We start from the raw sequence: 13,002 nt of genomic DNA, 5'->3' as shown, positions 1-13,002 counted from the left end.
TTGAAGTTTGATGCACTCAACATTTTCTACAACAGTAAGATACGCAACGGTTAACAGCTCTTTTATTAACACTTTTAATAAAAGAATTTCTGCTATGTTGTGCGAATGTCCACCAGTGTTGCATAGCAGGACGAGATCCAACGTTCCCTATGATACTAGTGAGCTTTAGCATCACCGCTACCATCATGGTGAACAAGGTAGGCAACATTTGCCAATCACATCCAATGCAACTCTCGTTTGTTGGGTGACATCATATGTCTCAGCTTCCAACACTTATGCCCCAAAGCCCAAGTCTGACTTGATAGCTCTATCAAGCAAACCAACACTATGCTGTGGTGTCTGACACCACCCAGTGGATAAGGTAGAAGATGACACCCTACTTTGGCAGACCCATCACCTACTAACAAGATCCCAATGGTGCAGCTGTTGGAAGGGCATAAAATCTTAATTTTTTGTAATGCATAATAATAATCATCGCAGATAATCAAATTATTGTGATAGTATGTCTTTCTTCATCCAACGAAAATCAGCACATGTCGATGACCGCCAGTCCGCACACCTACGCAGAGACGTTGCATCTTGGGCGCCTTCTCCAAGGTACGACGGTCGCTGAGTCGCTTCGCTCGTGTCGATGAATTACATAATCTAATTCAGCTAATACTAGCTAAATTAAAATTATAAATTACATCACAGGAGTGGTATGCTAGCTGAAAATGAACAGCCCTAACCCGGCTGTAATAATTTGTGACACGCAAGCCACACGAATTGAATTCGCGCGTAACGCTATTCGCTAAAATGATCTGATCTACAACCAACCATGCAAAATATTTAATCTAGATCAAAAACAACACAAGCACAGCTCTGGTACCATGTTAGTGAATGCGGTATGCTACTCGCTAGCACACAAAATATAACCAAGTAAACAGGATCACTTGCGAGTAGATGATCATAGATTATACCTTCGCTCATCGCGCGTCGCAGCGAAAGTCTTGATGAAGCGCGAGTAGTCGATCCGTTCAACGTCGAGGAAGTAGTCGTACGATCTGACGAAGTGCGCAACCTAACAACACCTCTACGGCAGTCCACACATACGGGATGGGATGACGAACTGGAGCGTGATAGCACTCCATGGTACATACTAGGAGATCCCCACGATCAACCTTTGATTCGGGAGGAAGAACTGCAGCAGCACACCACCAGGCAGGTGCGTGTCACGGCGGCGGCGGCGCACCAAGGCCTGATGCGTGCGGCAAGGCAGCAGCCGTGCGGCAGCAGAAGGCGGCGTGCGGCAGCAGGTAAAACTAGATTAGGGTTAATTACCCGGCTGTGGGTTGATTAGCTATATAGCACTTGCTTAATGGGCTAGTTATTGGGCCAGGCCCTCTCTTGGGCATCGCCAACACTTTGATCGTTTAGATTCAAGCCAAAGGGATGGTTCATATCTTCTACAAAACAAAACAATGTAAACTACATTTATACAAATATATACTATAACAAAAAATTGCTCATAGAGTTGCTCTTTGAAGACCCTTAAAGAAAGTAACTCTAAAAAAAATCAGATTAGCAAAAGTACAAATGCCCTTGCAACATGCATATAGTACTCAACTGGATAACAATGGTAAAATAATTTTTGAATTACATAATGATTTTTTTAAGAATGGAGGGAGTATTTGGACAATATTTAGACCGTTTCATTATTTTTTTTTGACAAAGGATGACTATTTCATTATTGGACTTGAACAATAATAATGGGGAATTATCTCTTTAAAAATTAAGGAGGAGTTAAGTAAAGAAAAATGCCTGGTCTACATGGTCCAATATTATATAGAAAACAGACACTCCTCGAAGAAGGAAAAGCCCACATTATCCTAGACAAGGACGGAGTACCGCAGGCCTGTTGCCGGAGGTCTGATCAATTCAAAAAAACTCTGCTAAGAATGGCCTTGAAACACTCTTTCTATTACGTTCGTCGTCGTCCCATAGGTTCCAAACAGTGTAAATACAGTTATCCGAAAAACAGCGCACGGGGAAAACAAAAAGGTGATCACGCTAACGAAACAGGTCGGTTGTGGTTGTAGCGGGCTGGATCAGAAATCGAACTTTCCAACGTGCGTGTGATAGCTTCGTTGATAGGAAGCCCAGGCCCAACCAGTGGACAAGAAAGGTTATCAATAAGTAAAGTCCTTTGGGGTAAAACTCCACCGCATGGCTGGAGTAGCTCAGTTGGTTAGAGCGTGTGGCTGTTAACCACAAGGCCGAAGGTTCAAGCCCTTCCTCTAGCGAACTTTTTAAGAAACAGTTTTTTCACAAATTTAAGCCTTTTCATTTTTTTCATAAATTAAGTCAATCTTTCCAACAGAATTCAGCCTGATTTTCACAAATTTGTCAACCTGTGGAACTGAGTTCAGCCTCAAACTTCAGAGAACACTAGCCATGTCCACACATAATATTTTCGCAGACGAAATGGTCTCCTGAGAGCCCGAGATCCCAAATCCCGATCCCATCCTAACGCTGTTTGCAAGTGCAGCAACCCCACACCGGATATCTCTGCACTCTGATTCATACATACACCAGCCATGTCAACATAGAATATTTTTCTCAGACCAACTGAATTCAGCAGCAACTTACACCGGATCTGCATCCTCTGCACTCTGATTCATGCATCATACACCCCTCAAAACCATTCCATAACCATCCATGTACATGAATTGCATCGCATTGCTGTGGTGCGCCATGGATTTTTTTCAACAGATCAAGACCTCGCAATCCCCGCACAAAAATCGGGAACAAGTAAAGCAACACTCCAACCATCTTTCTTGTATGCTATGCACACGCGAACTTTAGTACGTACAGTACAGACAAGAGCTCGATCGCTCTCATCAGTCGTCACTCGCGAGCTCGAGCTCGATCAGCAGCAGCATGGCGCGCCAGTCCGTGATCACGAGATGGAGTGGCGGCGGCGGCGCTGGAAGAGCACCTTGGCGTCGGCGGTGGCCTTGGCGCCGAGCTGCTGCAGGCCGGGCTCGGCGGCGGGGCGCATGCGGAAGAGCGCGTTGAGCCTGCTGAGGCTGCGCGCGAAGCCCCGGAGCAGGCGGTTCGCGGGGCCGACGCGCACCAGCTCCCGCTTCATGCTGACGTGGTCCTTCTCCAGGTCCGTGAGCCGCATCCGCATCCGCGCCACCTCCAGCTTCAGCTCCCGGTTCTCGCGCCGCACCGACGCGTAGTTGTCCCGCGGCGACATGGCGCCGCTCCCCACGCCGCTGCCGGACCGCATGTTCGTGACGCCGCCGCAGCCCTGCGCCGACGCCGCCGCAGCCGCGCACCCGAAGAAGAGCGCCGCGTCGTGCCCGCCCATGCTCATGCCGCCGCCACCGCCCCCGGCCTGGATCGCGCTCCGCAGCCGCAGCTGCTCGAAGTAGAGCACCTGCACCGCCATCTGCACCGGCAGCCGCTCGTTCTGCGCCGCGTGGCTGCACGCGTCCGGCGTCAGCCGCTGGCAGTCGATCGCCTTGCACAGCCGGTACCGCTCCGCCTCCTTGATGTTCGGGTGCACCTGCAACCATTGGCGCGTTAAATCAAACAAAGCTCGCCGAGGAAGATAAAGAAGACTGAATCAGTGTAGTGCTTGCCTTGAGGAAGATGTCGACGGCGCGGTAGAGGCCGTCGGTGACGAGGCGGGCGTGGTCGGGGAGCAGCTCGGCGAGGGAGATGAACTTGGAGGGGAGGATGTTGGAGTCGAGCGCCACCTCGGCGAGGTAGCTGTCGAGCAGCTTGGCGGCCTTCACCAGGAGGCTCTGCTTCGGGGACCGCGGGCTGTCGTAGTCGAACCCGCCGTCCTCCTCGCTGTCGTCGTCCAGGTTCAGGAACACCGAGAAGATGCGCGCCACCACGTCCGTGTCGTACAGACCGTGCAGCTGCCCGCACGCCGTGGCCGCACCCGCGCCGGCGCCGGCGGCGATGAGGATGTCCTCCAGGATGGCCTGGTCCAGCTGCATGCCGATCCGCTTCTCGAGGTCGGCCGTGCAGATGCTGGACGCGGACACCGACATCGCCGTCTTGAGGAGCCCCGACAGGAAGGCCATCGGCACGGGGCTCCTCTTCGACTGCGCCGGGAGCAGGCCCACGATGGCCTCCACGACGGCGCGCTGCTTCCTGGCGGCGTCGGCGTCCGCGCCTCCGCCGCCGCACTTGGCGCCGCCGTGCACGTCCCTTGCCATGAGCCCGTGCAGCGAGTTCTGCGCGTAGTTGATGAGGATCCGCGTCACAGTCTCCTGCTTGAGCCCCTTGGCCTTCACAGCGGAGAGCAGCCGCTGGAAGAAGTCGAGCCCGAGGCCGGCCACCGACTTGCCCCACCAGTCGCCCGGCGAGTCGAGCTCCACGAACGCCGCCGCCGGCCTGAGCTGCGCGCACTGGTCCAGCTTGGAGAGCCCCGAGGTGAGCTGCTCCTTGCACACGTTGCTGGCGATGGCGGCGATGAGGCGCGCGACGAGGTTGACGTCCTCGGCGGCCGGGAGCAGCGCCTCGCAGCTGCGGAGCACGGAGACGGAGCTGGCGATGCTGGGGAGCACGGCGTCGCGGAGGAAGGCCTCGGCGCGGAGCTCCAGGTTCTTGTCGGAGAAGTCCTCGGTCATCTGCAGGTAGTGCGCTGCGCAGCGAAGCATCGCGACGTTGGCGACCGTGACCTCGACGTGGACGCCGTAGCAGAACTTGGCGGCGAGCTCGAACGCCTGCGCGCCGCCGGGCGTGCCGTGCAGGCTGAGCCGCGCCAGCTTGGCGTCCTTGGCCTCCGCGACGAGCCGCCGGATCTTGCCGCTCCGGGACACCAGCGGGAACTGCGCGAACAGCTATGCCGCCGGCGTTAGCACATCGTCGTTGTTATTATCTGCTGTCCCCGCGAAGTAAAATTTCTTGGCAGGAGCTCTCACCTTGTGGAGGGCGAAGCTGGACGTGCCGACCTCGACGGTGAGGTCGCTGGAGACGTCGGTCGGAGGCCTGCAAGATCGAATCACAAGGGCTCACGCATCAGACTCGATCGAAAGCACCTCACATAGTCAACACAACACAACACAATTTTACAATTTCAGATTACTAGGCAACAATGTTGCTCTGATCATATGCTGAAAGTGGATGAAATGTTCAGAGTGAGAGTTCAGTTGACAGCAGCTAGGAATGCGAGGAGGAGCAGAATGAGTTACCACTCATTGGCGTGGCGGCTGATGAGGCTCGGCCGGAACGTCCTCTTCCCGGAGATGCTCTGCTTCAGCTCTGTCACCGTCGCCACGCCCATCTCTCTCTCTCCTCTCTTCTCCTCTTCTCTCTCTTTCTCTCTCTAATGAAGTAAGCAAGCACCGCAAAGGGATGCACGCCTAAATATGTTTACGTGGGCGTCAGGACAGAGGACAGTGCAGCGAGAGCGCTTTTTAAGGCAGTGGCGAGTGTGTGGTGTGGGAGTGCGTGCACAAAGCTTAAGGTGAGTGAAATCTGATGCCCATGGCCATGGGCAGTTCAAAAGCCTCTTGCTGGCAAAATGCTACGGCTAGCCATATTGTTTTGTAGATGGAATGGAGGTCTGATCTGATGATGACGGTGCCGACGGCAAAGCCATTTCTGCAGGGATGAGCCATGAGTTACATTGTTATTAGGAAATGTGAAAGGGGGGACAGTGAGCATCATATAGGCTTTTTCATTCCCCATTGAGATGTTATCATGCTTATAGGCTTTTACATTCTCCTAACGGCCGCTTTCTTATGATGCCGGGGCGAGCTGCCGGGAGAAAAAATGGGAGAGCTGCAAGCCTGCAATCATGCGGTTCATGCCAATGTGTTTGGGATAAGATTGCATTGGAAACATGCACTAAGGTGTTACTGTTGGAGAATACCGATGAATACACCAACTGTCGAGAGATTATTATGTATAAACAGAGTTTAATTTAGAAGAATAAGAATGCGCGACCCCCTTTACGACACAATTATAGGTGTTGGAGAGATGGCGGCTATATCGATGGTTGATGATGTTAGGGTTTAGGTGAATGAGGGGACGTGATGTCGCGGAGGTTGTGGTGGAACAACACAACAAGGGTACAGTGGCTAGCCAAGATAACACTTGTGTACACAGACGAGTTAGAGAAGATGTGGTGTGTGGAGCTCTATTTCGCTAACAGTTGCATAACATTCGCCAAAAAGGTTAAATACACTTATATCGATGTGCCATCGCGTGTTGGTTTCATCTATTGATCAATTAGAAAACAATCAAATGGTTTAAGATCAATCACCATAACAATTTAGCTACAATGTTTAAACTACATCAAGTGTTTAAGGTTTATTTCGGAAGAAGTTTTTTTATTAAAAAAATATTTGAATCCTAGAGGGTTTATAGAATTGCCAAGTGCCAAACAGGACAGTTTTTTATTCACCACTTGGTAGAGAGGGTAGTGCCACCTATGACTGAGAGTTTCTAAAGGCCTTGGGGTTATTTTGACAATGAGAACCTTTACTATTCTTGTGAGTTTATATGGCCTACTAATAGGACCATAATCTTGTGAACTGTGATGAGCCTATGACGCACATGCCGGCTCTGATCTTGATATGGTTAAATCTTAGGAGTAGTACATGGATCCGCATGCTGTATGCAGTATCCGATCACTGCTATCTGTATTACCTCCTAATATTTAACCTTTGCGGGGATCCCTATGCGAACGGCCACCTTTTGGATATAATACTGGCGAGTTGTGCGTTCTGCCATTCTTTTCGTCTAAAAGGTCTGCATGAATGGGTGCCTTGTGCCTGTGCGTGTTAAATGTACATATCATTTATGCAAACGACCACCTTTTGGATATATCATTTATGCAAGTGGCTCTGCATGCGGGACGTTACAAATGTATATCATTCTCACAGGACTTGAAAAAAATTGTGAAGGTCTTAATTGATCTATCTTTTTCTGTTATTCAAGTCAAATTATCGACAATACTCCTCCGTTCCTATTTATAAGGCGTGACATGTCATGACACGATCTCCCAAATTATATTTTGACCATTCATTTATCTTATATTATATTATTTACGGTTATAAACTTATAATCATGTCAAGTTTACGTTAGAAAAATAAAAAAAGTATATAGTATTGGCTTGATGTTTGTGGTGTGTTGAGTGGTGCGGTATGTTTGTTGAGATGCTTGATGTTGGGTTGCTGTTTTTCCATTTTGTTGTTTTGTTGTATTGCTCAATCCGAGCTTTCATCTTCTTTTTAATATAATCGGCAACTCTCCTGCCTGATTCGTTTTAAAAAAATAAAAATAAAAAAGTTGGCTATAAAAAATTATATATGACACTTGGTGCATTACCAGAATAGGAAAAATCTCAAGCAGTAAATCAAATATTTGTAGTGCCTATTCGAACACAAATAAATACTCCTTCTGTTCATAGACACAAGGTAATTTGATTGTGGAAAGTCATATTTATTTACTAGTAACACTTAGTCTAGTTATATGTATGTTTAGTAAAAATATCTGTATTCAAATTTCAAAATGCTCTCATCTTATATTGCCTTTTTAGTTGCAAAAGATATATTTTACGAGAAAAATAAATATGCGTAGGTTGTAATGGATGGAATATTTCATAAGGAAACAATTCAACTTCCACATGAAAAAAGAAAAACTCTAATTATGTTCTAAATTAAATGGGCCGTTTCTCAAGTACATCCTACATTCCTACTGATGTTTTTAGATAATGTGCTAATGAGGTACTACTTAGTCCTAAATTGTATCCAAGCTTACGTGTTATTTGGGACATGGGCATTTATAGGACGTAAGTGTCCAAGGGATATGTACAAAGTGCACAAGAAAAGCAAAGCATGTACACTAAACACGAAAAGATTCGACCATACGCAAAAGAGCAAACGAATGGTCCATGCAGAAGGTAAATTATCGATGTTTAAAATGTTAAAGAAGGTCAAACAATGGTGATAACCGATTTCCATCACTGGTCACAAAAAGAATCTAGACTCCACTTTGAGAGAGATAGAGATGGCCTATCACCAAATTAAAAATCAGGGAAAAGAATAGTATACTGGTCGATGATTACCGATCTTGGTTTCCTTTTGTGACGAGCGAGCAAGAGATTATTGGCATCTTATTTTATGATTTGTGGAATAAGATTGATATCTTAGTTGTTGCATGCAATGACTAGCTGGATTCCTGTGGACCAGCAGCGATGGTGTTCGTGAGAAAGTGAAAAAAGGTCCATGATGGAGAGTGCTAAGCCATGGATTTTATTAAGGGCAAGGAGGGATCGAAAGGAAGGCTTAGGGCGAAAGAGAAGCAAAGGCAGGCTTAGTTAATAGCATTAGAAAATTAACAAGGGCGATTAGGTGTTATTTGGCAGGCAAATTGCCTGGAAAGCTTGGCATGCCAGCACGCACTGTATTGGCCCTGCTTCTAAATGTGCATGCCAATCTACTACACACAAGTCCCTCACCTACCAGCTAGTATTTTATTAACTGCCTAATACTAATAGTATGTGCCTAGCTATTGGTGATTCCATTTCACAGTGTGTGACTGGAAAGTGCCTGCCGGAGTCAGACCGGAAATCATTGGGAGGTGGCAAAGTGCAGAAGCATCTTGATGTTTTTTTGACAAAGGACATGGGCAACAACAGAGATGCTTGCTTTAATCCCCCTATTCGCTTCTGTCCATTTCTTAAGAAAACTATCCTTTTATCTAGTCCTAGCTTAGCTAATCCTATTCTATGCTGCTTAGAACTACTTCGTTACCAAACTGGCTAAGCAATGCATGATGCATACTAGATGCTAGGTGATCAGTAAGTACTAACCTTAGGTGACCTCTGTCACACTAGTGATCAGATTGCTGCGATCTAAAAATCTTCCTCCCCCCCCCCTCTCTCTCTCTCTCTAGGCGCTCAATCTTGATTCTTGATTTCATAGGGATACACATACAGATTGCCTAACCAACTTTTTTTTTTGAATTTAAAACAGCCACTACGTGCATGCTACGCAAAAATCTAACACAACTGAAACATCTGCACTGACGCTTAACCGTAGAGCCCGTTCTTACAGTACCGAAATCCCTGCAATGCCTGACAAAACGGACACGCACGGCGTCGCTGCCGGCCGTCGGATCAAAAGTGCGGCGCCATCAAGCTGACGACAGCGACTAACAATCTTGCTGGGCTGTCCAACGCGTTTTCAGAACAGAGAGAAGCAGACAGGCTCCAAGTCTCTCTAACTGCATGCTGGAGTGGCGCAACCGGCGACCGGCCGGCAGGTACCTGAATTTTGGGAGAAGAAGCGACTGGACACGCCGGAAGAGAGAGCCGAGCACACATGACGGAGCAGTGGTTGGCTAGCCAGCGTGCCCGCGGACGAGGCCAAGGTTCCTTGTCTTTCCACTGCGCAGAGATGGGAGTCCGGCGCTTGGAATCATTAGGCGGCGTAGCAGGGCGACCAAGTGGCCGGCCCCGGCGCGGCCGGCCTCGTCATGGTCATGGCAGGCCAGATAAAAGACAGCAGCAGCGGCTCATCATCCTTGCTTGGACTGGCAGATCCATCACCTCCCTCACCTCTAACCTCATGCAATCATCTTCAATTCTCCATAACCCAACGTGATCGATCATTTTCTCTGTTGAGGCTTTAGGCGTCATCATTTTACATATGCATTATTAGGATTCAAATTCTGATACACATATCCAATATCTTAAAAAAAACAGCCCGATTTTCAGTGCAGGTCCCATTTGGCTACGCAGGAATCGATTATTTTAGGATGGCAGAAGAAAGATGGTGGTTGCGGTTTTCTCGCCTTTGCGCTGTGTGTTTTGTGTGTGTGCATCAGTACATGGCGCTATATACATGATCTCCAGCTTTCCAAGCTCATCATAGGCGATGCCGATGCTTGTATTAGCTTGTACAGTATATACTACCATTTGTTGCTGGGAAAAGCGAGGTAGCCGGGGGCGCGTCGCTGGCCGCTTGCGTTGCTTGGCGGAGCAAAAGGGGGCCGGAGAAGAGGAAGACGCTTTGCTTCGAGTTTGTTTGAGGGGAGAACGTGGTCCGCGCGAGACGCTTTGGGCTTTTGAGCTAAGCCTAATCATGCATCATCGCAGTGCCGCGCTGTGCTGTGCACATGAATATAATGATTCCAGCTTTTGGCTGCCACTCCGTCCATAGGCCGGGGAGGAGATCGAGGTAGCTATCTGCACGGCCGGCCGGCCACCGGGCCATGGAAGGGCTCCCTTCGTGTGCACGGCGTACGTGCATATGTCTTGGTTGTGTGCTGCTTTGAATGCTCGATGACTAGCTAGGATCACAAGCGCGTGGTGCTGATTATTGTTGCCTAGTTCATGCAACATGATAAGATGATGCATGGTCGACAAGATGCTGCTGTTCTTCTCAGTTCTAGGAGAGACGATGATGCTTCTCCCAACCAAATAGAACCTGATGCCAGTTTTTGTTCAATCTCAAATTTTACACGATGACAGACGCTTGCACGTTCAACATCATGTTTTTCGATGAATTTTCCATGCACCGGTTAACTGCGGTGGACGGGAGGGTCGATCGATGCACACGGCCCAAACACATTTTCGAGAGGCAGCACGACAGCACAAGCCCATCCACAGCGCAACAAACGTGGCTACCGCACCCAGGCCCAACAACCCACCCAGACGAACAACCGGCCAACAACGCGTGCATCCGCACGGCGGCGGCGGGCCGGAGTACGACACAGCGCTGGAGCAGAGCAGCTGAGCACCGCGGCAGCCGGCAGGTCGCAGTAGCGCGCTACCAACATCCTGCCACCGAGCCACCATACCCCCACTTCCCCTCGCCGTTGCCTCTCCTGTACCGTTGGGGAGGACGAGGCACTCCTCCGCGCCGCCGACGCCGCGGCGGGTTTGATTCCTTCACGCGGGCGGTGTCTCTGCACTACAGCCCGTGCGGATCGCAGCGCAGAAGATTTACGGTTTTGGCAGGTCAGGTGATTTTACTCTGAGCACTGATCTGTATCCTGTTTTCTTTCTTCCTCTCGTCTTGGTGCACGGCCGCGAGCGGCGAGCTGCGTAACTGGCACTACGGTGTCGTTCTGGCGTGATGGTCATGATGCTTGCGCTTCTTATGCTTTGGCATCAAAAGTTCACGTTGGTGCAAGCGCTATGGGTGAAGGTGGCAGGTGGTCGCACCACCGCTCTGCCGCGTGCCCTGCAGCTGTTCGATGAAATGCCTAGGCGCTTAGACAACAGGGTATGGAGGCAATTTTTCCAAATGCCAACAATATACGACGTGCTTGATGCATTAGTGCTACTCCTAGGCATGTTATTCATATTTGCATGATTCTGCCTGGTTGATTGTATTTAAAGAACAAATGCGTCTTGCTTTGCAGACTTTGGCATCTGTGTTTGGACTCAATGGATTTTTGGATGTCGGTGATTGAATAAATCATGAGCGAGATGCTCTCAAATAGATTGGCGCCCTTGCTTTCCAAGCGTTGTTTCTCTAGCCTTCAGACATCCTCACCATTTTCCTCGTTGTCCCCAATACAACCATGGTTATTTATCGGTCTTGGCAACCCTGGTGAGAAGTACCAATCCACCAGGCACAATGTAAGTTGAGCACCTAATCTTGACATCTTGTATTTCAAAAATTCTCAGGATCTTATAATTTATTCTCAGATTTTCTTGAACGTAGGTGGGGTTTGATATGATAGACGCATTTGCAGAGTCTCAGGGTATACCACTGACTACACATTACTTCAAAGCACTATTTGGTGAAGGTTTGGCTCCATTTATGCACTCCCAGGAAGAATGTTACTCTCGTATTTTGTGATGCATGCTCTTGTTTCTTAGTACTAAGGGTTAAGTGAATGTGTTGTCCTCACCATTGATGCAGGGATGGTTGATGGGGTCCCTGTTCTTCTTGCCAAGCCTCAGACTTATATGAATCTCAGTGGAGAATCTGTAAGCAACTTCTGGGAGTCTTTCCTAGTTCTCCTGCCCTATACGTTTTCTATTGTTGCACAATTTGTTTCTTTCACTCATTTTCTAAAGTCTGGGGCTTTAAGTTGGTTGATGCAACCAAAATACTATTTCAACTTCTACCTCTTGAATTTGAAGTACCATCACATAGCATGCAAACATAAACATGCCAGTTCTGTTCAATGATAACATTCTTGATGCTTTATGGCTTTTATTCTGTAGAGCTTTCTTTAACTGGACATACAAAATTGTTAATACAATTTTGTTTTGATGACTACTAATGATCAGTCTCCATTTCGCTTATTGCAGGTTGGTCCACTTGCTGCCTATTATAAACTGCCACTTAATCGCATCCTGGTGGTAAGTGTTTGTTTCTAAACTTTGCTGGTACTACATTATGCTACTATCTGACTCCTCTGATGTGTGAGTTTCAGGCATTTGATGACATGGACTTACCATGTGGAGTTCTCCGTTTACAGCCAAAAGGAGGTTTTGGACGGCACAATGGGTTGGTAGACTCTATTATTTTTTTTGCGAGAGAATCTTCCACCTGACAAAAGTAGTTTGTCTTTTGAAAGGAAAACCATCTTTGCTATGTTTAAATGCTTATCAGTTCAAAAAATTTGGCCATTGTCTTAGTCCCCTAACCTAGTTTGTTGGCAAGCTTTTCCTAGTCTGTTGGCAAACTTTTAGGAGACACTTGTCTCATAAACTTGATAAACAAGATGCTACTCCCTCCGTTCCAAATTGTAGGTCGTTTTGGCAACACAAGGACCACCTATATTCTGCCAAAAAGAAAAAAACAGTAAAAAATGTAACTCATTTTCTTAGAAAAAAGTTATTGTTTCCGGCCTCTATGAGAACTTATAATCATGTTCTTACAAAAATGTCAACACAAACACCGAGCCTCAAGAAAAGGGAAACCAGGACAATAACAGAGAATAGTCAAAGTGGAATTTATGATCGTTACTCCCTCCCGTCTTAGCGTGGTTGTGCAAGGCCACGACCTTCACTGACTTGGCTAGGTG

At 48.0% G+C, this 13,002-nt stretch overlaps 2 protein-coding genes and 1 non-coding gene across 7 annotated transcripts in view; 2 read left to right on the top strand and 1 right to left on the bottom strand.

Moving 5' to 3' along the window:
* Window positions 1–2,208: 2,208 nt before the first annotated feature.
* Window positions 2,209–2,282, top strand: TRNAN-GUU. The gene has a single exon. It is a non-coding gene; the product is annotated as a tRNA-Asn (tRNA).
* A 262-nt stretch (window positions 2,283–2,544) lies between these two features.
* Window positions 2,545–5,561, bottom strand: LOC101766223 (BTB/POZ domain-containing protein At1g03010). Of its 2 annotated transcripts, none has more exons than XM_004984340.2 (4): window positions 5,196–5,561; window positions 4,926–4,992; window positions 3,630–4,844; window positions 2,545–3,553 (listed from the first exon to the last, which is right to left on the bottom strand). In XM_004984340.2, the coding sequence occupies exons 1-4, from the start codon at window positions 5,285–5,287 to the stop codon at window positions 2,939–2,941; spliced, it is 1,989 nt and encodes a 662-aa protein (XP_004984397.1). In that variant the 5' UTR covers window positions 5,288–5,561; the 3' UTR covers window positions 2,545–2,938. The 2 variants fall into 2 exon arrangements, with proteins under 2 accessions (XP_004984397.1, XP_012698045.1); XM_012842591.2 differs by having other exon boundaries at window positions 3,630–4,832; window positions 5,196–5,559.
* Window positions 5,562–10,646: 5,085 nt separating this feature from the next.
* The window catches only part of LOC101765804 (peptidyl-tRNA hydrolase, mitochondrial), a 4,639-nt gene continuing 2,283 nt past the window's right edge, over window positions 10,647–13,002 (top strand). For 2 of the 4 annotated variants that reach the window (XM_004984339.4, XM_022822802.1), the window contains exons 1-6: window positions 10,647–10,975; window positions 11,383–11,602; window positions 11,688–11,772; window positions 11,889–11,956; window positions 12,284–12,334; window positions 12,409–12,482. In XM_004984339.4, the coding sequence (XP_004984396.1) occupies window positions 11,441–11,602; window positions 11,688–11,772; window positions 11,889–11,956; window positions 12,284–12,334; window positions 12,409–12,482 (440 nt within the window). In that variant the 5' untranslated portion in view covers window positions 10,647–10,975; window positions 11,383–11,440. Of the gene's footprint in view, window positions 10,981–11,008; window positions 11,244–11,382; window positions 11,603–11,687; window positions 11,773–11,888; window positions 11,957–12,283; window positions 12,335–12,408; window positions 12,483–13,002 lie in introns of those variants that run through there. The other 2 variants (XM_022822804.1, XM_022822803.1) reach the window with 2 other exon arrangements.

This window comes from Setaria italica, chromosome IX, assembly GCF_000263155.2.
Source record: "Setaria italica strain Yugu1 chromosome IX, Setaria_italica_v2.0, whole genome shotgun sequence".
In the NCBI taxonomy this organism is placed as follows: domain Eukaryota; kingdom Viridiplantae; phylum Streptophyta; class Magnoliopsida; order Poales; family Poaceae; genus Setaria; species Setaria italica.
Note: the sequence above shows the minus strand (reverse complement) of the source record. Positions and strands in the feature narration are given on the sequence as shown.